Below are 25,961 nucleotides of genomic sequence, written 5' to 3'. Positions count from 1 at the left end.
GAACACAATATTTTAAAATTTCAGACAACAGGGAAAGCCATTTGTACATTTGACTGGAAGATATTCTTTGTGCTCCATAAAGCCTGTCAGTTCTGTGGAAGTCAGCTAACAAAAAGAAACACCCTTTTCTGTTTTCCTTGGCTTTCCTGCTCTTCAGCTACTGTACACTTGATTGTCTCCAGTCTGTATCGTGGATTTTAAGTGTTTCCATACATCCAAGATGAAAATCTTTGAAGTATTACAAAGTCTTTTCAAAATAGCTGAAGTAAGAATAGTGTGTCTTCTTCACCTTGAGAGTGCCTCATTGTTTCTGTAAGTGAAATCTGCAGCAATAAAAACAGACTCTTCCAGATTCTTTGTGGCTATTACCATTGGGATTCACTGGCACACATGTATCTCTGTGATACAATTTATACTAGTCTGCTACTTCACTTGTGGGCAGGTTTTCTTTAGAAAAAAACAACCTTCCCCCCACAAAAGCAACAATTCCTCTTACGCAAGTAAAGGCTGCCTAGACTTTACAGACTTTTGGCACAGCATGGTTGATACCTGTCTCCAGTTCAGCAGACTTGGCAACACTTAACTCCAAGCTTTTGGATCCTGATGAAGAAAACTGCTGAAATACTCCCAAAGCAAATGACTTTGGGGAAGCAGGTGTATGTGCAACTCAGAACTTCTTGCGATCCAGGGGCATAATTAGAAGGAAATTGTAAGGGAAAAGCCCCAGGACTTGCAAAAAATAGGTTATTTCCTGAGGGTTGATTTTTGTCCCAGGTGTTATGGATTACAACCTTTTGGCGGATTTCTGCGTACGTGAGAATTAAAGACTCCACTCCCCTGAATGGCGTCATGCAGTGTGTGTGAGCTGAAGTGAAGCAATTTGGAGAGAGCACAGCATTGCTCAGAAGATCAGACATTTATGTCTTGTTAGTACTTTCAGTAAACACATTTAATTACTGTATGTCTTCAGTTTACTGGAGATGGGTCCCAGAGACCCTTAACTTTATAGATCCTTTCTTATCTCATGTGCTTATTACCTTGTTTGGAATAGTAACTTTCTGTAGGTAGAGAGACTTGCATATGAACTAACTCAGTCTTGCAGGAAACAAAACATACTAGCAACTGAAAAAGTGTGAATTCCTCCATCTGCTATTTTGCAGATGAATCTTTTTACAATGTAGTAAGGGTTATTTAAATAATGTTATTACATAGAATTACAAAAAGCAAACTATTAGGCTGAAGATGCTTGTTAAAAATATTCTGTGCTTGTTATTGTAGGAATGTTTTGTGGCAAAATGATACTGGGTTAGATTTTTCTTTCCCATCCTCATGTAATGATGGTGAGGGAGATTTTGGCATTACCATTCCTGTTTTTCACAATTCTTTAAAATAAGCCTAGCAGTTATTTTTCATCTCTGTCATCATGCTGAGTTGTTTGCTAACTCTCTTTCCCTGCAGTCATTTTGGGAGTTTTGTAGAGAGTTACACAACATAAAGTGGAAGAAGTGGTCAAAATTGTTCACCAAAATGCTTCACCCCATTCAGGAGTACTTAGTTGCAGGCTTTTAGGGTGGGTTTTAGGCAGAAGAAATTCTAAAGAGAACACAATTTTTTCACAGTAGAGATGGCTGGAAAATTTTGGTGATCAAAGTGCATTCCTTGGATACCTACATAGGAATACATCTGTTTGCTGTCCTGCTTTTCGAAAGTTGTACTTCAGAAGTGTTAAGCACAGTTTGGTGGTGCTGGGTAGAAAAAAATGGGCTACGTGACATCTTATTCTAAGTTAGGGTGTGCCAGTACATATTGCCTGGCAAATTGACCATCTTTCCTGAGGTCCTTCAAAAATGGAAGCAAATGCACTGAACCCTGAGTTTATATTACTGTAATTTGGGTAAATACTGCATCAGGTTATTTACTGTTGGCATGATACATTTTATTTTGTTTTGACAATACTTCACTCATGTTTTTCTTCTGCTTAATCAGTGTGTGTTTGCTTCTTAGCAATAAAAAGCTCTTTAATGTTTCACCAGGTACAGGATTTTTGCAGTTTTATTGTCACTGAAATGGATGTACAGTATGCACAAGAGAGTCCCTCAAAAAGAGACACCAATTATTAGTCTTCAAATGTAATTGCTCCTGAGAAATGAGAAGGAGAAATGGAGACTAATTGTGTATCTGATCACCTGAGAATTTAATTTTAGAAATAGGCTACAGGCTATTATTTCCTAATTTTGCAATTCTTTGGAGATATACAAGCGGTGATTAAAATGACTGTTAGAAAGCGATGTTACATCATTTGTTAATAGAAAAGTTGGGAAGGATCTAGCTCCTGGGCAGCTGAATCTTTCCACAAAGATACTAAACTAGCTTCTAAGGCGACAGGCATTCAGGGTGCTGCATATCTTCAACACCTCTTTGAATTAAGTTTCGGCTTTGTGATTTTTGTCACTCATTTTGTGTTAAATCTAGTGTGGTTTTTGGATGAGAAGTGGACCAATTTAAATGGGAACATGATACCTGATACCTAAAGTACAATGCAGAGTTTAGAATCCTGCTTGGTTTCTCTGATGCACCTGTATCTACTGTCTAATAGTTTCATGCGGTTGGAGTGTGCCTGCATAGTTTTGATTTCATGTTAAATGAAAGTTAAAAAACCCCTAAACAACATAACTTTAGTGCTGAAAACAATTAGTTGTCAATTGATTAATACAGTGGATATATCTGAACATATTTCAAATGTAATGTGTATTTATTTCAAGGTAACTTGGGAATGTGAATTGCCACATACGTTTTAGGTAACAGTGATAGTGTGGACTCACCAGTTGTACGCAATTGTAGCTACTGACCTTTTTATAGAATTGCAAAGCTTGGTTTGGAAATTGCAGGAATCATCCAATATTTATGGTCATTTTCCATATGGGTTTATTTCTGTTTTGCCTTTTTTAAAAAAATTATTTTCCTGCATATATAAGATAGGTGCAGTTTGAAGTCTCATCCAATTTAAGCCATCTTTATAGCTGAAAAGTAGGTATTTTTTATTATTATCCCCCAAATTAATATATCTGAAAGACGGGGATGTAAAAGTGTCTACAGTCTTCCATATTAATTGCTTCTTTTTTGGTTTTTAAAATATGTGTATGGAATCAGCTTTGTTTCTTACTGCTGTATGGATCTTGTAAAAATATACATGCCAGGGATCACTGAAAGAACATCAGAGACTAAAGACAGGGAATCAAGGCAGGTCTCAGTTTTGTGAGTTGCTGCTGCCAAATCATAGAATCATAAAATGGTTTGGGACATAAAATGGAAGGGACTTGAAACCTCATCTCATTGCAACCTCCTCTCATGGGCAGGGACACCTAGCCCAGGTCGCTCAGAGCTGCATCCAGCCTGGCCTCAGACACATCCAAGGATGGGTCGGCCACAGATTCTCTGGACAGCCACTTCAAGTGCCTTATAATAAAGAATTTCTTCCTAACATCCAATCTAAACCTGCCCTCCTTGGTCTTAATACAAAAATAGAGTAGAAAAAATGCAAGTAATGTAAGTCTTGGTGAGGAGGAGGAAGCCTGCTAAAAAGACAGTTGAATGAGAATATTTTTAACTAAAGATTTGATTAATTGCCTTCTATAAATACTTCATTACAAACCCATGAACTTTTTATATGGCAGTACCTCAGTTCAACACATTTTCCTATAGTGACTTGAATTCTCCAAATGTCTTTTCTCACTGGAATATTGTTTTACAGTTTTTGAAAGATGGAGCTATGGTGCCTCAAAATATGGAGGCATATTAATGTCTCTTGCTGAGAGAGATGGAAAAACTTGAAATCTAATTTCTAGCTCTGGGGAAAACCTGCAAACTATTAGTACTGAAAAAGACTCAGAGGTATTAAGTCTCTCTGTATTTCATAATTATCAGATCTATGTTTTTCACTAATGATGATTAAGCAATTATAGGTAGCCACCTGTAGATACGTAAGAAGATAGGCTAAATTAAAATTTTAATGCATTTTAACTTCTGCCTTTGGTTATATTAGTAAAGTTATGAAACGCTTAAAAGTCTAAAACATTTTTCTTCACAGTAAAAGTTAACATTTTTCCAAGAATTCAGAGTATGCTTTTTTAATGAGAGATTCCATCTTTTCCATAGTCTACTCATGAAATAGTTTTCTTTATACTGCTCATTTTTTCAGACTGTAAAAGTTTAAAGTTGGTGATGTTCATTGTAACAAAATTACTTTGCTATTAAAGAATGTATTCATGTGGAGATACTAAAGGAAAAAAGGAGGAGAGGGACTAGCCTGTTAAAATTGCACACATACATTAGATAATATTAAGGGAAAAGAAAGCAATAACAGACCTATAACCCAGGACTGAAAATACACTATATATCAAATGATACAGTGAAAATGTAAGTAATTTAAACCTCTTTGTGGAATTAATTTCTTAGTATATCTTATAAACATGTCTACTTTCTTCATATACAACACTGTCATCAGATTATGACCTGATACTTTTTGGCAGATGCTTTATGGACCTTGACAATTCAATATCCTGATTTGTTTTGAGCTGGATGCATGTTTGAGCCGGGTGTGGCACAGCAGTGCTGTTCATGGAAGTGTTTGTGTTTCTGTGTGCACTAGGGTACTGTGGGGCTGACATAAAAGCACTTTGCACTGAGGCTGCCTTGATTGCCCTGAGACGCCGCTACCCCCAGATCTACATGAGCAGTCAGAAGCTCCAGCTGGACGTTTCCTCAGTCGTTCTCAGCGCGCAGGATTTCTACCATGCAATGCAGAACATCGTGCCTGCCTCCCAGCGTGCCGTCACGTCTTCGGGACACGCGCTGTCCCCCGTCATCCGGCCGCTCTTGGAACGGACCTTCACTAAACTCCTCGAGGTCTTGCACAAAGTGTTCCCTCATGCTGAATTCAGCCAGGGTGACAAAAGTGAAGGTATGTGGTTTGGGGTTTTTTGCAAATGCTGTCTTAGTTTGCAAGTGTTTCAGCTCCTCCACCTAGCCTTAAGTCTAATGTGTATTTCATTCAGTATTGTTAGGATGTAAATAGCGTTTGCTTGGATGTTGCATAATTGTTTTTGTTAATTCCAAGTTGTTGTAGAATCTAATGACCTGACATAAACAGAGGAAGGTGTGAGGGCCATCTATGAAAAGAACTCACAAGTAATTTACAATTTAAATACAAGAAATTATGGGGCATAATTAAAGGTCAGAACAAAAAAAAACAAACAAAAACAAAAAACCAAAACAAACAAAAAAAACCCAACAAAAAAAAGAAACAAAAAAAAGAAAGTGAGACAAAGTTGCTGAATGTAACAGGAGCTGAAACTGGTACTCCTGTCTGCAGTGGTTAGCTTTTGTTTTTTGCTTGCTGGTGATGCAGGAGCTTTGGGGGGCTCATAGCTCAGCAGGTGTTTCGCTGAGGTACTTGAACCTATGTAATGGTTATGTGCTGATTAAGAAGAAAGTCCAGAGGCTTCCTTCTCCTTGAACTGGGCCCTTCCACTTCTGCCCCTCCAAACTGGTTCTGTCAGCTTAGCAAGTGGAGAGCTATTGGCTGTTTGGTCAAGTGAACTTTTTTTGCCAAATTAATGAGTAAAATCAACTTACTAAGGGGTTAGTGAATGCCAGAAACCTGCTGCAATGGGAGCAATGTGGGTGCATCAAGGAAGCAAGGAAGGACTGTTTTGACTGGCAATGAGTCAATAGTTTCTGGGATTTTTCTATCCAGTTTTTCTCTGAGACATACTGTAATAGTTACTCATGTCATTTCTTGCAAGTTAAATGCTGCACAAGATACCTTGGGTTTGAGACATATTTATTCTGATGTACTCCACTGTTCTTATCTCAGATAATTCTCACCCCCCAACTCACCCCCCAACTTGTGGGGTTGTGTATGATTAACTTGAAAACAACCCAGACATAAAGCAAAGCTGTGACTTTCCTCTCATTCCTGTTCCAGAGCATGCTTTCAGCTTGCAGCCCAGGCATCTTAAGCTGATTCTTGTGCTGGCTGCTGAAGTTCTCCAGCCCAGCTGTGCATTTTTGCTCCATCCTTTCCACTTGCATGAGTACCTCAGGTCCTTTGTTAAACTGTTTTATCCAGAAAACTCATCCAAAAATGATGTATTTATGTGTTTTCTGCTGACTGTCGGGTAGCTGGAGGTTTTAACAAGTGTTGGAGTTGGCCAGAGATGGGCCCTGGGAGCATGTGGTGGTGGGTAGGGGGAAATGAGCTGGCTTTCAGCTGCAGTTAGATCCTATTGGGCTCCCTCAACTGAAAGTTATTTATGATGCTTGAGTCTCTGTATACTGCTAACCTATTAGTAGAACCCAATTTAGAGATTGTCATTCTTGTTGAAGAATTGGTTTAAGTTCAAAATATTTTCTTTGGTTATACTTTTTATATTGCTATTTATTATTGCTCATTACTACTGAGAAATTGAGTTTGGAAGCTTAAGTTGATTTAAATAGTAGTTATACTAGATCATTTGCTGCTATGGGTACTTTTAAATGTTTGTAGATAATTGATTTTGAAGATGCATGAATTGAATTTCCTTTTAGCATTTCCTTTATTTTTTTCTTACCTCCTTAAATTCAAGAAAATATTGAATGACAAGCTTTAATCTTTGTTAAAACCAGAAAAATCCACTTTCAGGTTCAATAATTACACATAAATGTAGATTATGCAATGGGGCTTCAGATTTTTTTTAAATTCTAAGTCAAGTGTATAGAACATGCTTACAGGTATACTTACAATCTGCACATCAGGTTTTCTGCATTTCACAATAAATTCCTCTTTCTTGTAATTCAGTGAGTCAGATGCTTGAGCAGAGGATGATGCTTGGGATTAAAAGATCTTTTAAAATAATTGTGTACTTAGAGAGAAGAAAGCAGAGTCCAGTACATGAGCATCTGACTTACCTACATTTGGTGTAATGGAAATTCTGTCTGTTTTAGGGGTTGTTTTAGTTAGCCCAGAGACAGAAGGCCGATGTCCAGTTGATTTGGAGGTCTCCATCCTTAGCTTTAGCTGAATATCCAGCAGCTTCTGTGCCATGTTTTCTTCCTGTGGATTAGCTTTTGGCCACTGCTTGGGGTCTGCAAGCCATTTTCTTCTTTGCTCCCCAGGAATGATTGTCAGGTGTGTGACTGCATCACAACTTGACAAGAGATGTGGCACATCCTCATCCTGTGGCAGCAGCCACATTCCTGCCCAGCCTACTCTGAATCTGTTTTCTTACATCACACAGTCAGCTAAGGGAACCATTGATGTCTTCTAACATTTTTTCCTGGAGCCCTGGGACAGTTTTTCTTGTGGCTTAGATGGCATCTCCATCCGACACTTACCAGTGCCTTGAAGGCATTTGTTTGTCCCATGGTGGTTGTCTGATCAGTGTGGCAGGACCTGTGCCATTGCCTCATGGAAATCCAACAAGTCATGCAGTGGATTGGGTATTTGAGAGTAGCACTTGGATCTCTCTGGATTTCACACTTTCGTTTCACAGCAGTCCCTTTTCTGAAGTGGCTGTGGCCAACTTGAGCTGCTCTTGGCATGTCTGGGGGTTGTCCTGAGCAGCAATGTGCTACAGTGGCTCTGGGCTGTTCTCAGGAATGCTGACCATCAGCAGAGCTGGCCTTTGCAGTGCTCCTGCTGTACAGCTGACTGGTTGTGGCCATTTTTATCCCATCATTGCAGACTTCCTTCCCTATGGAAAAGAGAATGAGTGGGCCTGCATTGGGCAAAAGAGCTCAGCTTCTTTCCTGGGGCAAATAAAAATCTTGAAGCAGTTCTTTCCTATTATCAAATCACACCAGGTAACTCTTAATCCTGCTGCAGCTCTGGGAGCTAATTTACCTGATTTTCAGTTGTTATCTGGTTGTTCTTTTTTAGTACCATATTAGTTTTTTTGCAGTTGTTTATCTCTTGCAGTGTCTTGTGAATATAATCAGTCTTTGAGCTTTCTCTTTTTCAAGGTCTGTATAGAAAGTGCTTCAGTTCACTGTGCTGCTATATTAGCAAAGGAATTAAAATAGGTAAAGGTATAGTATATGAATATGGAATGCATTGAACTGATTTTGTTAAAAAGTAATTTGATATTCTTCAGCAGATTATCAGAGGGTGGAAAACAATTCTTCATAAACATACACTGTCTAGGTAGTCATGCTGAGAATAATTTTGAAAGAAGGGGACCTGTGAGAATTTGGACACTTGGAACAAGTAAATAATTACAAAATTCTATGTAGTCTGAGGATGATAAATTTTATAGCTTCATCCTAGAAAAAACCTCTAGCTGTGAAATAAACCTGAAGGAAGCATTTCATAGCAAGTTAAACTTTTTTGTATTTGAGAAGTTGTTTAGCTTGATTGTTTAAAAAAATAAATTGTAATTATGATTAGACTTCTATAGAATTTAATTTGTTTTGTTTTTTGAAGTAATAAGTACTTATTATTCTGAAGGCTGATACTTAGACAGTTTTAACTAATTTCTCCTACATTTGAAGATTTATTATAATTGACACAAAGAAAATTGTAATATCTTGTCTTGTTTGTTTTACTTGTACTTAGAAGTGATAAAGTTCTAATTAATACATCTCTTGGAACAGATGTACCAAGTCTAATATTAGATGATAGTGAAGATGAGAATGCTTCATCAATTTTTGAGACGAGCTGTCACTCAGGATCACCAAAGAAACAGTCATCAGCTGCTATACATAAACCCTACCTTCATTTTACAATGTGAGTGTTTCTCTAAATACATATAATTAGATAGATAAACCCAGGAGATTCTTACATCAGGAGAGCTAAAAAAGTTGGTCTTTTGCTTTGGGGTGGCAGTAGTGTTCTGTAATGGAAACATGTAAGAGTTTTGTACACAAAAGTTTTAGATGTGGGGGTGTTCTTGGGAAAGGCCACATCCTTCACACTAGACTTAGAAATGTTTTTCAATATACAAATGTAGATTAGGTGTAAAGATGCTAATAGCAATTTTCAGTTTTAACAAACTACTTTGATTTGAATGATTAAGAACTGAGAAGAGATGTATGTAGGAATCTCTTGGAAGAGTTGTGTCCTTGTCCAAAGTACAGCTGAGCTTTGGTGTAAGCAGCTCTTTGGAAGCATCACATTCAGCATTTCTAATGTGCTTTTTTCATTGTTTTTCATGGAAAGTTTCAGGAAAACAGGAATTTAGAAAACGTGTGAAATTTGGATGAGTGTTTCCTGTATAAATTGGACTAGCTACAGTAATTAACAATAATTAACATAGTTTTGTATTGAGAATAGGTTTAGGCTACTTTATGTGGTAGTTTCTGCAGGGAGTTAGCTGAATAAAGAAAATGAAGTTAGAAAAATTGTTCATTAGTGGCACTGTTTAGTAGAGCCATCTTGTGGAAAACTGATAAAAATTTTGTGCTAAATAATAATGTCAGAACAGAATTTACATATAACTAAGCTTAAAAATAAAGATTAAAGTTCAAAGAATTGTAGTAACATAGTTAAGTATTCTAATGCCAAACTTAAGCTTCTGTTGCAAGGTTGGGAAGGGGGAAGCCAAACCCAAAATAACAGTATATATTTGTATGGATGTGTGTCTTAAATAAAAGAATCTCAATACTGTGTTTATTTTTGAAAAGTATGTAAGCATCTCTCAGTCTGTTTTCTGAGCATTTTTGATTGTTACCTGTGTGTGTAACCATCATCCCCAGAACTGAAAGCCAAAGGTCAGCACTGTTCATTGTTGTCTCAAAATGTTTAATATGAAGTGATACCAGCAAGTCTTGTTCCACTGCCTGAGTTCGCTGATGGACAGATAGAAATGCCATAATGAAATAAAATGCAAATTAATTAAAAACTTTCTTGTTTTATAATTGGTTTTCTATGAATGGAAAAGATTTTTAATGGAACAACTTACTGTGTTTTACTTTGTGTGTCATTTGTCTATAAAATTGGGCAAAAACACCTGAGAGAAAGAAACAAACACAAAATCCCAAAACCCCTTCTATGGATAGCTTAGAGTTTCTTCCCAACAACAAAAAAACCTTTATAAAAAACCTTTGCAGTTTTTCTTTGAAGTCTTCCTTCTGTCCATAAGCCTACTGATTAGAAGTGTAAAAGTAAGCTAAAATACACGTTGCTCAGTGATGTTATTCAACACTACTTCAGGTCCTTTTTCTTAAATAAGTAAACTATTGAAATGTTCATTGGTTCTTGAAAATCTTGGGCAGCACTTAAGGGATGAAAGGATTGACCTGGGATTCCTGAGGCTACTGAAGAGATACACTAGTAGTTAGGACTGAGCTAGAGTGATTAAATTGCTGTCTTTACTGGATGTTCAGTAAGTCCTTTTATGTGATCAAGGAATTAATTTTAAATAAACAGGTTATAATGAAAATTGCCATGAATTTAATATGTGCACAGCTTCACACAGATGAATTTGAATTAAACGGCCGTGAAACCAAAGATAAGAGAAATCTTGAGTTATTGGCTCCTGAAGTAGTATTGAGGAATAGTCGAGTTAGTTGATCTTTTTAGGGTGTTGTAAAGCTATTGCCCGTTACTGAAAGTCTTCTGGATTCTAAAATATCCCCTATATATCCATCCATTGTTAACACTGGTATGTTAATTGACTGTTGTGACTGTTCTGTTACAGGTCAGCTTATCACCAGCCAACCTCTTACAGACCGAGATTACTGCTCTCCGGGGAAAGAGGTTCAGGTCAGACTTCGCACCTTGCTCCAGCACTATTGCACACCCTGGAAAAATTCTCCGTACACAGGCTCGACCTGCCAGCTCTTTATTCAGTCAGTGCCAAAACACCTGAAGAGTCATGTGCACAGGTGATATTTCAGATTCCCTTGTAATGAGTCAATTATGTAATTCTGGTTGCATCAATATAAAGGCAGCCAGCTGGAATGTAACTTGAAGTCCAGGTTTTTGTAGGCTCCTTCTATTTTTCTGTTTAAAATAAACAGGTCTCTAGAGGGTGATGGAAATTTCTCCAATGACTAGTGATTGTAATTGCATTTTTAACTTGCCCCCTCATCACATACCTATTGCTAAGTAAGTTTAATCTGGATATTCAGTGACTGGTGTTAATTTTATTCACTTGTATATGGATTGGTGTGCTGTGGTTCTAAGTTGATTTGCTTAGTTTTAAGTGTTTTACATTTCCAAATAACTTGTGAATATTGCATGAATTGTAAAACAGTTTAATTTTCATCTTGATTGTTCAGTCATAGCAAATTTTTAAAACATACATATTTTTAAAACAAAGCAGTTGCTTAGTAGTCTCCCTGGCATATTGACATAAAATAATTGAATGCTGTAACTAAGAGTCACAAACACTTGTTTAGAAAGTCTTTAGATAATTCTATTCTGCTGGAACATTTGTCTGTAAAATGACACAAACATGAATCATTCTCTAATGTGCAAGAACTTTGTTACTCACAGCTGATGGTAACAATTAGTTCCTTAGTTGAAATATGACTTTTTCTTTTAATTAGATCTTTCGTGAAGCTCGACGAACAGTACCAAGTATAGTTTACATGCCTCATATTGGTGATTGGTGGGAAGCTGTCAGTGAAACTGTGAGAGCTACTTTCCTAACTTTGCTGCAAGATATACCATCTTTCTCACCTATATTTCTGCTGTCTACCTCTGAGTCCATGTTTAGTGATTTGCCTGAAGAGGTGAGTTTATCGTGGAAGGAGGCATTGTTAGGGGGTTCTGTGCTCTTCTGAATGTTTTAATCACGTAAAATAATTTTACTTTGTAGTGGCTTTCTTACTTAAATTATGTCAAACAGAAAATGCAATAATTCTTGAATATTAGTAATTTTCCTTGATGTGGGGTGTATGTCTGTATAACTGCTTTTCAAAAGCTCTGTGCTACTCTGCTGAGAAGACAAAATTGTTCATTTTGTCAATTGCTCTTTTTGACAAATTACTCCATTATAATTAAAGGCAGATTTAGTCTAAAGGCCTGACCTTGAGCTTTAAGTTTTCTGAAGCTCCAGATAGGGGGAGGGGTTCCTGGTTTTTCTCCTTAACATTTTCTGTGATTTTTTTTCCTGCTGCCCTTTACTCTCCTTTTACTGCAGGGTTGGCCATTTTTAGGATCATGGGATACTGCAAGTTTCATTAGTGTAGAAAATTCAGTGAGAATTACAAGTGTGTATTTTCCCTTTCCTGGGAACACAGCTTTAGATAGTTTACTATCTCCTGTCCTGTGCCTGATTTTGATAACTTTGTGGCTAGTATTAAATGTGATCACTGTTTGTGTCTCTTTCAGTGGGGGCTCATTTTTCTTATGACTTTTTTCTTTTTTTCCTTAGCTGAAATGTATTTTCAGAATCCAGTATGAAGAGGTTTTTTATATTCAAAGACCAAGTGAAGAAGACAGATTGCGATTTTTCAAAGGCTTAATTCTTGATGAGGCAGCAATGCCCCCACCAAGAAGGAAACAGGCTGGTAAACTAAGTTACAGTAAAACCAATAATAATGTGATCCTAATGTTTTATTTTGTGTTACTTTTGTTTTTAGAAAGGTGTGGGTAATTAACAGTTAGTTTAATTACCATGTAACAGCATTAATCAGTGCCCAGAATAAATTTCATAGTTACAGTTAACAGTTGAAGATGGAGAGCTGTGGGGCCAAGGATGCAGTGATGATTAGATCCACGATGCATATTAAATACATATAATGAAATTTGGAGTGGCATAATCCAGGGAGCCACTGTACTATTAATGTTTCCATTGTCTGATTTCTTGTTCTTTTCCCTAGCTCTTCGTGCCCTGGAAGTTCTTCCTCTTGCACTGCCGTGTCCTGCGCGGGAGCTGTCGGAAGCGGAGAAGCAGCGGATGGAGGACCAGGAGGAGAACACCCTGCGGGAGCTGCGCTTGTTTCTCAGGGATGTCACCAAGAGGCTGGCCACAGACAAACGCTTTAACATCTTCAGCAAACCGGTGGATATTGAAGAGGTCTTGTTTCCGTAATGTGCAAACAATGAAGTTGAAAATACTAGAAAAATGAAAATTAAAAAAAAGGAAATGGTTAAATTAATTAGAAAAATAGATGTTTGATCCATCATCTGTCCAATCTAAGATACTGATTTTTAGCTGATGGTACAGGCACAGCCTCATCATCCATGATGCAAGAATTTGGAACACGTTCTGTTGCAAGTGACCCTTGGAAAAACCTTGTGCATTCTTGTCCATTTCATAAATTAAATGAGCATTTTAAAATATCAGCACTTGGCAGTGCCTCTGAAGTACTTGAAACCATAAATATAATTCTTTATTAAAAGCTTTTACAGCATTGTAATCATAAACATGATAATATTGGGAAAGTGATCTGTGTTCTGTAATGCATTCAGCATTAATAGTATTGTTGCATAATTTCAGCAGTAATGTTTGTGGATGCCATTAATCACAGATGGTCGCACATTATAAGGCATTAAATGGTCGATTATGGACTGTACACACCTAACTGAAGAGACAGTTTGATCTGCAGATCTATTTTCAGGTGCTGCTGTATATATAGGATTGTGTCTGGTCTGACTTTGAGATCAGATGCTGGCCCCCTGCAAGCTTTGCAGGTTTAGTAAGTGAAAAAAAAAAAAAATCCCTAATTGCTTCTGAAGAGAGAAGCATCTCTTTTGGAAAATGTTGAAAGATGAATATGGGACATCAGAAGGCCAGCATTGTAAAAAGCAGGTTTGGAGTGTAAATTCCTTGCAGGATGGAACACACATGTTTTATAGGCTGATACAGTCCTGTCTTAATTTGAGCTTTCCGTAGTGTTCCATAGTTGTTTTTGAAAGCCTGGTGAGCTGTTTAATGTGGCAACCTACAGTGTGAGCATGGTCTGAGCAGTAACTTGGTTTGATTTTTCATGTGAAACTGGGAGGTCCATTATTGTAGAAACTCTTCACATTTGTAGTGAAGGTAGTTCCTTTCTGTCAAGAATTTGTGGTCTAAACTTACATAAATAAGAACACACAGAGAAAGAACAAGTAACTGTCCATGTTTTGTAGGCGAAGAAAATAAAAATGTGAATTTGTTATTTGAAGACTTGCCAGAACCCTGCTAAAATATCACAGCACCAGAAATCAAATGTAATCCTTTTTGTCCCACCTGCTGCATTTAAGCACAGGACTAGCCTTTCTTTTTCTACAACAGCTTGTCTGCTTGACTTCCTTAGAAAATGTGTTAGGTTTGTTTCACTCCTACTTGCATTGCAGAGAATGTTGCTGTGTGATAAGTCAAGGATTTTCCTGACTAAATCAGCAGCAGTATTTACAGCTTCCAGTGAAGATTTTCTGATGCTGTGCTAACAAGAAAAGGAAGCCTGTGGCTTAGCTTTCCAGTCACTGAACCAGATATCATCATGTTTCTGTAAAGGGAGACAAAAAGAGAACTTAGGTTATTTTGTCAATATAAATTTCAATGTCTGTATTTAAGGAATTAGGTGACACATTGCTGTCCACTGAAGTAATGCATTAATATTAGTTTATGTTGCAATATATGTCTGCAGGCACTGTATTAATAAAAAAAATAACTCTTATAGAGCCATTATGGCTTGATCTGAATATGTATTTAACTCTGAAGTGCTTGGGCAGTGGCCATCATATGTGGACAATTTCAAAAGAAAAAAATGCAGTACTTTAGAGTTTTTAGTTTTAGAGGCTGCCAGTGTTTTTAATTAAGTCTAATCTAAATCACACCGAAACATTAAATTATTTTTTTTTCTGTGAAGTAAATAACAAATTCATAGATTTTTTTGAGTGAACTTTGTTACAGCAGCCGTGCTGAAGCATTTGACTGTTAAGGCTGAGACCCTTATGGTATCATGGATTAGGTTAAACACTTTTTAATGGGACTCACTGGTTGCTGAATCTCTAGTTTCAATCTAAGCTCATAGTAAACTGTGACACAAGGCTTTTTCTTTAGATTGTTCTTCTGTACAGCCAATCTAACATCTGCAATCAATAAAACCTGACTTTTCTTTGTTTAATAAGGATTGAAGAAACTATTTAATAGAAGGTATTTAAAAGCTGATAATTTGCCTGTTAAATTTAATGGGAACTTTACCTACAAAGTGAACAAAGTAGAGCTTCCCTAATTTTTCCTAGGGCTTCAACTTAGACTGACACGTTTGCCTTTTTAGTCCATGACAGTTACAGCACCATAAAAATCTGTAACTAAATCAGTCTAAAATGAAAAATACATTTACATTGAAGCGTATTGCTTCAAAAATACTGTTTAATTAATTTTGAAAGATAAATTGGTGAGCTCCTGAAGGAAAAGCAGATTTGCAAATCCTGTGTTTTTAGCCTGATAAAACTTCCATTTTTAACATAAAAGTGCTTAGAAATCAAAATGTTTAGTTAATGTCTTAGAGCTAAGCATGTGGAATGAATCCAAGTATAAAGATGTGATTGTCAGTGTTCAGTAAGAATGCATATGGTCCTGTGTCATTTCTGTGTGCTGTTTGTTTATAGGTTTCAGATTACCTTGAGGTTATCAAAGAGCCAATGGACCTATCAACAGTAATAACCAAAATTGATAAACACAACTACTTAACAGCCAAGGATTTTCTAACAGATATTGACCTGATCTGCAGCAATGCATTGGAGTACAATCCAGACAAAGATCCTGGAGGTAAGAACCTACTTCTTTTTGGCCTACCTTGACCTGAAAGCCTGGTACTTAATCCCATACTCTTTTGTTATTCAGGCATTTAGATAAGGTGCATGCTTTGTGATAATTAGGATAAGCAAGTCCTCAGGGTCTGTGCTTTTAATATTCTAGGGCATGGAGTGCACTGGGGAACATTAGAAGAGCAGGAAAACTGCAGAATTCAGAGCTGCTTTCTAATAAATTGTTTTGTAGTTCCCTTTCAAATCTGATAGCTCCTTTTTGCTACCTAGACTTTATATATGCAACAAAACCCCATCGTAATTGGAGTGTCTGTAGAGACTCCTCAGACTACCTGGAAGTGGTCAGCTGTATTTCCATGTTAGCTTAGAACATAAAGTTCATACAGAGAACTTAAAATCTACATGTTTAGGAATAGAAATAAAACAGGATAAATCACCAGGAAAAAAAAGTCAGTTGCAGCTGATTAGGAGAGATTAGACAGTATTGTCTTGATAAAGTGTGATGGGATGCTTTCAATTAAAAAGGAATTTGTAGACTGAAATGCATGTTAAAGCTGTTTACGCTCCAAACTAAGGAATGAACATCTTATGTGCTCTTAGCTAGGGCTGTCTTACAGTGTACATTACCAAAAGAAAGCCTTTCAGCTGACAGCTTCAAGAGTCATCAACAAAACATCAACACAAAGCACCCTTTTAATGTAGAGTTCTATTTAATATATGTGGTTGTTGGAGATCTGGATCCATATAAAATAACATTGTGTTAAAAAGTTTTTCATTAATAGTTGTGAAATTTCTTTAGCAGGTTAAAGCCTGATTCTTCTGTATTTTTCTATTCAAATTTTTGTTCTTCTGAGGCATTTTGCAAGTGTCTCGTGTACATGTACATACAGATACAGTATAGTCTGGTCAGACTTGTTTCACATTGCTTTTTGAACCAGTTTGTATTTGTAAATGATTAACTTTATGTCTTGTGGTGGGTTTAGAGTTGGCTAAAATGGCTAGTGCACCTACTAGAATTATTTACTCATTTCCTGCTGTGAGATATGAATTAGGAGGAAGGCAAAGCAGACTCAAAACTTAAAAGGTATAAAGAAAATTTTATTAACAGAACTAAAAAAATAATAAGAATCAGAATAAAACCTTCAGAACACTTCTCCTCCCCACAACCTCTTTTCTTTCCCATGTGCAATATAGAGACAAAGCCTGGGATTTTCAGGCAGCTACCACTTCTACAATAGACTTTCATCAGTTCTTGTCAGGAGAGGAGTTTCTCTTGCCATGCCATGGAGACTTCTCCAAACGAAACAGTTCTCTTGTGGCTTCAGTGTCACAGCAAATCAAGGAGAGGAAAATCTGTTTGCAGTGTGGAAGTCCCTCCCATGCCTTGCAGCTTTCCCACAGCTGCTTTCATAGGCTGTATCAAGTTATGGGGTACTATTTTAAGGATGAGCTGTTCTAGCATAAAAACCCAAAAGTTCTCTTCTTTTAACTCTGGGAACATAGGCTTTTCTTCTATCCCTGGGGTGCAAAGTTTCTCATCTCACTCTTTTCAAGCTTCTCATTAGATTACAGCTTTTCAGCTTCCACATGCTCCAGCAAGAGTGCCGTTTTCTCATGGGCTGTGGGTAGATGCTGCATCCCCCCATGCACTTCATGAATTACAGGGAAAAAACCAAGTCTGATATATCATATTCACCATAGCCTTACTAAGAGAATTTCAGCCAAGACAAAGGCATCTCCTCAATGCCCTCCTAGCTAGAATTTGGCTCCTTTACTGACCTCAGTGTCCCATGTTGTTTTCCTTACGAGTCTTCACCCTTTCCTTTTCCTGATTTGGGAGAGAATTGGTGTTCGTAGGTTCATTTGTTCTCAAGCTTTATCAATCAAAACAGTTTAAATGCAGTTCTGCAGTGCTGGAAGGTTGATCTCACCCAGGCTGTGTGTGGGGGAGATTGCTCGCTGTGCCTCTGGCTGCTGCTCACGGGGGTCTCTGCTGACACCGAGCGAGCCGTGCCGGCTGCCAGCTCCACTCAGTGCTTTTCTTCACACAGAGCCCTGAAAACAAGAAAAGCTGCTGCTGCCATTTTGTCTGCAACACGACTGGCTAAAAGTGGCTAAACAGAGTTCATTGGGAGCAATGCTGAGGCAGCAATGACCGTGCACTGTTGTCCTGGTCACACCGATTTTCAGCCTCTCATTCCTGGCCATGTTGCCGCTCCCAGAACGGGCTGGCAACAGCCACTCCTGGCCCCCGGTGGCTCCTGTCCTCAGGGCTGCTCCCAGTGCCGATAGAACTTCCAGCCAGCATGGCCTGGTGGTGCCACTGGAAAAAGGACCAGTGGGCTCCACCAGGACACAGGGCCTGTTGGACTCCCTGGTGAGGGGCTTGGCAGCCTGCTCACCTCCACTCAGGGGGCAGAAAATCTTGGCTGTGCCTCATGGAGCCAGCCTGGCCGTGCAGGGCTGGTCCAACTGGCACCCAGGTACCTCTTCAAAAGCCAGAAGCCAAGAGAGCGATTTCCCTGGCTTACCTGTCTTTAAAAGGTGAATCTCACAGAGGTGGACTCAGCACATAAATGGTTCAATGGGTGGTCATTCCTCAGAGCTAGCCAGCTATTGGTTTTTGCTAGGTACAGAGGAAGGTCTTAGCGGCCCCTTGCAGAAAAATAATTTCCGTGGATGACTTAATTCCCTTCTCACCAAATGTCAATTAATACAAAACCAGCACATACTTCAGTTTATGATGCACTATTTTCTTTCAGCTAAAACTGTCTATTTATTTTGTGTTCTTGATAACACACTTTTGAGGACTTCTAATGTGCAGTTGATGTGAGCTAATTAAAGCCCTTGATGGGCACTCAGCATTCAGAGTGTATCTGAAGAGCACCTGTTTAGGGATATTTTGATTTTCCTTGCTGTCAGAATTGAGCTGGGAAAAATTGATCTGGCTCTTTCTAGGCTCAGTTTTGGATAGGAGGTAATGAAAAATTGTTCTGTCCTCTGCTGTTAACCACAGAGCATGTATTGCTCTTCTGGCATGCAGGATTTCTTGGGCTATTGTGTGAGCACACCTGAAACATCACATTATGGCTGTTCAGAGGAAACATTCCATGCATGCAGATACATTCATTGAATTAATATTTACCTATAAATGTTCACATTCTTTAAAGCTGGACATACATGCTTGCCTCTGCTTCATGCTTGAATTTGCAGAAGACTCATAGTGTACCTGCTTTTGTCCTGTTGGCTAAGTTGGAAAGGCAGGACCAGACTGGCCGATTTTATTGGCAGATTGGATTGCAAAAACCGGCTGCTTGGGGATTTTTTACCTGGTACTTTGCTATACAATTTCAAAAAAGATAGGTTCTGTAGAAAGATCAGGTTGGGGTTTTCTTGCTTCAGTTTGATTGGGAAATGTTCTTGAATGCATGGGAACATAACCATTGGATGCTGGACATGAGTCTTTGCCTCACTGAAGCAGTGAGGGAAAGTCTTGCCCAGCACAGGATTAGAGGAAAGTATCAGTTCAGTCAAACAACCCAATTTAATTCCTTTTTCTTTCTATCCCCTCCCTTCTCGTCCTCTTTTGCAATTTATTATCTACCAAAACTTTGAAGTTTAATATATCAAAATTACATCTGGAATGAATTCAGTGTGGGGTTTTTTGGGATCATAAAGCATAATGCTTCACAAGTATGTGGGCAAAACCTTCCAACTTTGAGTAGATTTAATGGACAGTAGTTTTTCCCAGAAAATGTTGGGCTCTTCTGAGCTGGATACTGGATAGTCTTTCTCACTCAGCAGTTTTTTTCATCTGTAAAACCTTTTGTTTCTAGAATTACAAATATTGCAAGATAAATATTTTGTGATATTCTTAACTGTTGTCTTTAAAGATTATTAAAACATTAAATCTGCTGGTTGTAGAATATGTTCTGGACATTAATGTTGATGGTTACTGTTGAAGTACCTGCAAAGCTGGAAAAAGTAAATCAGTATGGGTGGATTGACAAATTAAATATGTTTGTACTGGAGTCAAGCAATGAGTGTTGTAGGTTTCGTTGAAAAGCTCTGTTCTAGATGTCAATTTTCTCCACATATGAGCTTAGTTATTAAGTTACGATTACTTTTCAAATTTCAGTGGTGGAATAATTTGTTTTGTGTGTTTCAAAGGTAGGGGAACTGGTCTGTTTTCTCCTGAGTTGCATTTAGGCTTCCAGCATGGGCAATTTGTTCTGTTTCCACATACTCCTGAAAATGTAGCAGACTCGAGGCTTGTTTCTTGCCAGTTTTTTTTTTTTTGGTTTTTTTAACAAATTAAAGTGAGAAACAGCTATCCAATGTAAGGAATAAAATAATGTGTTTTAGCACAGTTTTGATCAGTTGTTAAATAGTAATTAAGCAATAATTTCAGGTTAAAGAAAAAAGGAACAGGGAAAGAATGTGAGCCAGGTCTACCTTAGAGATGCAGATGATGTCCAGTGTGATTTTGCAGGCAGTATAACTGTGAATATTCTTTGACCCTAGTGGGTAAATTAATTTCTGGGCAAATCTCCTGTTACTTTGGGACTCTTTGCAGTCTACTTCATTATGCTCAGTAGATCTGCCTGTGGAAACTGGCTACATCTTACGGCAAGTTGATTTAGGTGTGTTCATGATTCACTGTTTGCTTTTGTTTATAGATGCCATTGTGAATTAAACTAACAATTCAAACTTCTGAAAATTCCTATATCTCTTCAATAACTGGGTTGTGATTTTTGAGTTTGCTGTGGTATTGATTCACCTGCATTTTCATACATCTGTAATTTTTCCCAGTTACATCTGTTTGTATCAATGTTGTAATATACAATGCAAATGCTACAAATACAGTAGAAATGCTAAGGAATTTTTGTAATTGTGATTAAAAAGTGTGCTGTCCTGTTTTCTAGATAAAATAATTAGACATAGAGCTTGTACTTTGAAGGACACTGCTCATGCTATCATTGCTGCTGAACTGGATCCAGAATTTAATAAGATGTGTGAAGAAATCAAGGAAGCAAGAAGGAAAAGAGGTATGTTTAACTTCAGTTATCATAACTCAACACATATAAAGACCCTCTATAGACAGATAGAAATGGGCTCATGTTCACGAGCCCTGGACCTTGTGGGGGGCTTCAACCATCCCAGTATATATTGAAGGGACAACACAAAGGGTAGAAATGATTCAGGAGGTTTCTAGAATGAGTAGAGGACAACTTCCTTCTCCAAGTCATAGAGGAGCCACCAAGAAGAGATGCTGTGCTGGACTTGTTTCTCACTGACAAGGAGGGGCTGGTGGAGAATGTGAACCTCAAGAGCAGCTGGGCTTCACTGATCATGACGTGGAGGGGTTTCAGATCCTTAGGGCAGCAAGAAAGGGTGCACACCAAAGTTCTGTACCTTGGACTTCAGGGGAGCAGGCTTCAGCCTGTTCAGGGATCTGCTTGATAGAGTTCCATGGGATAATGCCCTGGAGGGAAGAGAGGCCCAGGACACCTGGTTAATACTCAAGGATTGCCTCCTCCAAACTCAGGAGTGATGTTTCCCAACAAAGAGGAAGTTTGGTAAACACATTAGGAGGCCTGTGTGGACGAGCAAATTGATGGTAGATAAACACAGAAGGGAGGCCTGCAGAGAGTGGAAACAGAGAAAGGTAGCCTGGGAAAACTACAGAGAAACTGAGCAGCCATGGATCAAGTTAGGAAAGCTAAAGCTCTGATAGAATTCAGCCTGGCTAGGGACAAGGGCAACATGAAAAGCTTCTGTATATATGTGGGATAAAATTCACAGATCTCCATACAAAAATTTCAATCTAATATGAAATAAAGAATGTATGTCAAATTCAGACAGTGCAGGTTAAAGGAGCTGGAAAACCCTGAGCTTGAAACACCTCTACTTTTCCTATTTTGTGAACTGATCTGATAAGACACCATCATTCTTTCCAGAAGAATGATGTATTGCCTAATATTGCAGACAGTACTAAAGAACCTGGTAAACAAGTTAAATGTTAAGGTTGCTGTACTAACTTCTGATGTGGATGTGGTGGAACCAGAGTACTGTTCTCAAAGTGCCTGTAATATGGTATAATAAGAACTATGATAAGGGATAACAGCCTTTAAACTAGATTTTTAGTTCACCCTGGCACGTGTACAAGTGTAGTTTTGGAGATAACACATTGATCTTTTTTGATTAAGAAACAGCCCTTGCAATTCTGTGTACAACTTCTAAAGTGACCAGGCAAAGTTATCAGAAGTCCAAACATATTCGGTGTGGCAACAGGGCTTTGTTTACATAAAAAGAGTCTACCTCCATGGAAAAGTTTTAAAGTTTTGAAAGTTGAAGAAGGTTGAAAATCACTGAACTGTAATATTAGAACAAAATCTCATGCTGATTTAGGGATTACTGATTTCAATAATTCCAGCTTTACCTTGGCAAGTTGTTTCCTTCATTGGTGTAAAGCTCCATTATTTTATTTCTAGGTTGAATTGGCTGGTCTTACCTTTCAGCTGCTGATTCTTGAAATACTTTTGTTGGTAGATTGAAGACCCTTTATTAATAAATTTCTTTGAACTATGCAAGTATCTATAGGCTTTCTCTTCTTCAGGTTAAAACAGATACAATTCTTTGTATTTTCCTATTCAGTCATGCATGTTTTTGTCTAATTTGTGCAAGCTTCCAATGTGTGTCTTGAATTGTGGATAAATGAACCAATTGTAATTCTCCGTGGCTGTAAAACAGAGTTAATATAATGCCTTCATTTCTCCTCTGTACTTTTCTGTTAGAACTACAAAAATATTCACAATTCTGGCCATGCTGTGAGCTGTGCTCAGTTAATTATCCAAGTCCCCATGACCGTTAAAGGTTATTGCTTCCGAGGTTAAAGTAAATGTTTGTAAGAGCTCTTTGTTACAGAGAATGACTCTATGGCTTGGAGTCCTTTCTTGCAAGTTTGCAAGAACTGGAATGCTACCCTCCTTTTTGTGGCAGTGGCCCAGTAATAGATATTTCTGGGAACAAGGCCTGCAGAGTTTGTTGAAAGAAGGGCAGTGTCTTAAGTCATAATTAAGGCTGATGGCATCATGCAGTGAACTTGTTAACTCAGAAAATACAGGTACCATTATGAGATGCTGGTAAGAGGGCCTTCAGATACAGGTCCATGAGGAGCAGCACCAGTTTGTGGGAGAAAACAACTCAAAGATTGGAATGGGTAGGATTCAAAGTGGATTCAGCACATTGGCATGGAAACAGTTCTAGTGTCACAAGTATCTGCAGGTGACACTTGAAGATGCTTGTGCTTCTGGACCACACTTGGTGCTTTCAGTGACAACTGAGCTCTGCAGTTGGTCCAGCTGTAGAATGTGCAAGGTGAAGATCACTGACTGAGTTAGCAAGGAATGCTAACCAAAGCAAGTCCAAAAGACTTGGAATTCATGGAAGAAGTTGTGTTAGATGAACTGTTTATGAACAGGGGAAAATATATCAAGCTCTTGAGGTCTGAGGAAGCCTCTTGTTGGATGGCAAGTACAAGGGATCAGGAGTTGTGTCAAAGATTGTGCTGGTGCAGAACACTTGGATGGTAACACTTCAGGAGTGTAGTCTTGGACTGGTCATTGTAATGGATGGAAGGGATGTGAATGCTGATCAGTTCTGCTGTTATTCTCATTTTTCTGTAAAGAATATCCTCAGCAAGACAGCAGATCAGCACAATCACAGTGCATCTGCTTGTCTAGACTTTGATATATACCCTATTTCAGAGCAGTTTGAGCAAGGGATGAAAAAAGCTAAAAAGCTCCATATCCATTTTCTTCATAATTTTGTTACTTTATTATCTGCCAAATGTTATTATCTACCAAAACTTTGAAGCAAGTTATTTGGCAATTTTACGTAGCTGTAAAATGGAAGGTATTTTCTACATGGCTTTTTTTTCCCCATAACATTCCTGGTGATTGCTTTGTTTTGTTTTTGTTTTTTGTGTGTGTGTGGTTGTTTGGGGTATTTTTGTTTGATTTTGTTTTGTTTCATTTTTTTTTCCCCGTGCATCTGCCATTTTTCCTTAGAACTCTGACTGGTGACCAGCCTCAAAAGTAGTGCACATAAACTACAATAAAATCAGTATGTAGAAGTCAGACTAGAATTTCTTGTTCCTCTGTTACTGAAATGAGGTACTGCTGTTGAAAGATGTTAAGCCTAGTGACAGCAAATTTTAAGTTGGTAAATTAAGAACTATATATCCTAGACTACTGAAATTTGCAACTGCCTGTGGAGACCAGCAAATAAAAAGGTAGAAGTGATAGTTGATTTGAGTAATTAAATATGTTAGATATGCAGTTTAATTTTTGAAGTTTTATAACACCTAGAAATCTATGCTGTAATTATTAATTGTGAGATGAAAGATTCCATGTGAACCTTTTAATTTCTGCATCCATCAGTTTTGGAGCTTCTTGTCAGTGCTTGATCACTTGGTTCTGGTTTCTATTGGAGACATGGTATAACATTTTGAAGACCATTTTAGTGGATGGATAGGAAATTTGGGTTCACAAATACAAAACTTCAGATATTCATTTATGTCCTTAAAATGTACTTAACTAATATGAAGGTTTACTTTTTTAGAATTTAATTAAAAAACCTATGAAGCAGTAGAAGCTATGAGATGGAATTACAGGAAGCAAACCACACTTTCTGTTAGAAGCGGAATTGCATTTTTTTAATTTCAGAGCTCATACTGACTCCAAGATGGATCCATTTTACTTAACATAGATCACAGTGACAATACAAGTTTCTTATTCAGATAGTCTTTTTGATATGGCATACAATGCCATTATGAGTTGCTACTTATTTTAAACTATCTGTTTAAAATAAGGAAAAGATTGAAATGGGCAGTAAGAATTTACTTGTAGAGGAAATATGAATAAAAGGGTCAATCTTTGGAGACCCAAAGATAATGAAAGACAGTCACATTTTTCTAATCTATCAGAGCAAACAGTTTAAGACCATGCAACCAGTAAGTTTTTTTGTCAGAAGAAACCAAATATTCTTGATTCAAATCTTCATTTTGAATGTACAGCTAAATTTTAATGGATATATTCCTACTGCAGTATGGTGTTCCAAGTTTCTTCTTTGATTCAGTAGATTCTTGCAGCTGGTTTATTTAAATAGGTATGGTTGTCTTTTGCATGCAGGCTTATCAGTGCCAGCAGAACAGGTGACTCCTCATGGTTCCACTGTACGGAAAACAGAAGCCAGAGTTGAAGAGGCATTTCGGAACAAACAAAAACCTGCCATGGCCGTGTGGCCCAACTCCACAAATAAATGTGCTTGTAAGTACCTTGGGTTATAATTTTGCAAAATTAGAGGTCCTTTCAATGGCAGACATTTGATATGTGTCTCTAGTGCTGCTTACTGATTATTTCCAGAAGTAATTATAGGCATGAAACACATGGAACTAAGAAATACTCTTTCTAGCAGTCCATAAAATCTCTCCCCAAGAAGTTAAAAAGAAGCAGGATTTCTGGTTTTGTGATAATGAATAATTATTTTTCTAACACAGTATGAGTATTTTGCATTTTTTGTTGTAAAAGACTGTTTTCAGTATAAGACAATTCTGATCCAATAAGAACATTTTTCAGTGGTTTGATGAGTTTTCAGGTTTGTTTACTCTGTGTATTAGCAGGTAAATAATCTCTACAGTGCTTAATACTCTCACTTGCACTACATGGAATTCCTGCCTTCAATACATTCAGTGTCATGCTGAAAGCTAGAAAAGAAATTGCAAATTTAACTGTATTTTCCTTTATGGCAATGGTTTTCAACAGTCACTAACCATTACTGGAGGATGTTAAGATACACTTCCTGGAGCCTATTGAATTAATCCAGTTAAGTGATCAAAATCTGTAGGATTGTGAGGTGTGATTGGGTAATCAGAGGCATTGCTAATTATTTCCAAGAGGTAAGTTGATTAGAACAGCTATTAGAACATAGCAGATATTTTCACGGTAAGGAAAATAAAGAAAGACTATGAGAGAAAGTGAGTATGGGGGATATACTGATAGTTGAACCTGGATTTCCTGCTGAAGATGGGGAGTCCATTATTAATATATTATTAGTTTTTATTAATTAGCATTATTAATTATTGCTGATAGATGGCAAACTAAAGTGGACAAATTTCCATTTTGGTCTTTGTGCTTTCCTTCATGGTGCTTTTCCTTGATGAGAAATCGTTTTCTAGGCATGGTAATAACTGCCCAGAGATGAACATTGTTTA

The 25,961-nt window shown here is 37.7% G+C and overlaps 1 protein-coding gene across 3 annotated transcripts in view; it reads left to right on the top strand.

Moving 5' to 3' along the window:
- The window catches only part of ATAD2B (ATPase family AAA domain containing 2B), a 65,616-nt gene that overhangs the window by 21,499 nt on the left and 18,156 nt on the right, over window positions 1-25,961 (top strand). For 2 of the 3 annotated variants that reach the window (XM_015622345.2, XM_033513080.1), the window contains 9 exons: window positions 4,649-4,960; window positions 8,632-8,764; window positions 10,677-10,863; window positions 11,530-11,715; window positions 12,360-12,495; window positions 12,808-13,004; window positions 15,527-15,686; window positions 20,611-20,733; window positions 24,880-25,017. In XM_015622345.2, the coding sequence (XP_015477831.2) occupies window positions 4,649-4,960; window positions 8,632-8,764; window positions 10,677-10,863; window positions 11,530-11,715; window positions 12,360-12,495; window positions 12,808-13,004; window positions 15,527-15,686; window positions 20,611-20,733; window positions 24,880-25,017 (1,572 nt within the window). The remainder of the gene's footprint in view (window positions 1-4,648; window positions 4,961-8,631; window positions 8,765-10,676; window positions 10,864-11,529; window positions 11,716-12,359; window positions 12,496-12,807; window positions 13,005-15,526; window positions 15,687-20,610; window positions 20,734-24,879; window positions 25,018-25,961) is intronic. The other variant, XM_015622346.2, reaches the window with a different exon arrangement.

This window comes from Parus major, chromosome 3 (genome assembly GCF_001522545.3).
Source record: "Parus major isolate Abel chromosome 3, Parus_major1.1, whole genome shotgun sequence".
NCBI classification, from domain to species: domain Eukaryota; kingdom Metazoa; phylum Chordata; class Aves; order Passeriformes; family Paridae; genus Parus; species Parus major.
The sequence above is the reverse complement of the archived record's forward strand: the minus strand, read 5'-3'. Positions and strand labels throughout refer to the sequence as shown.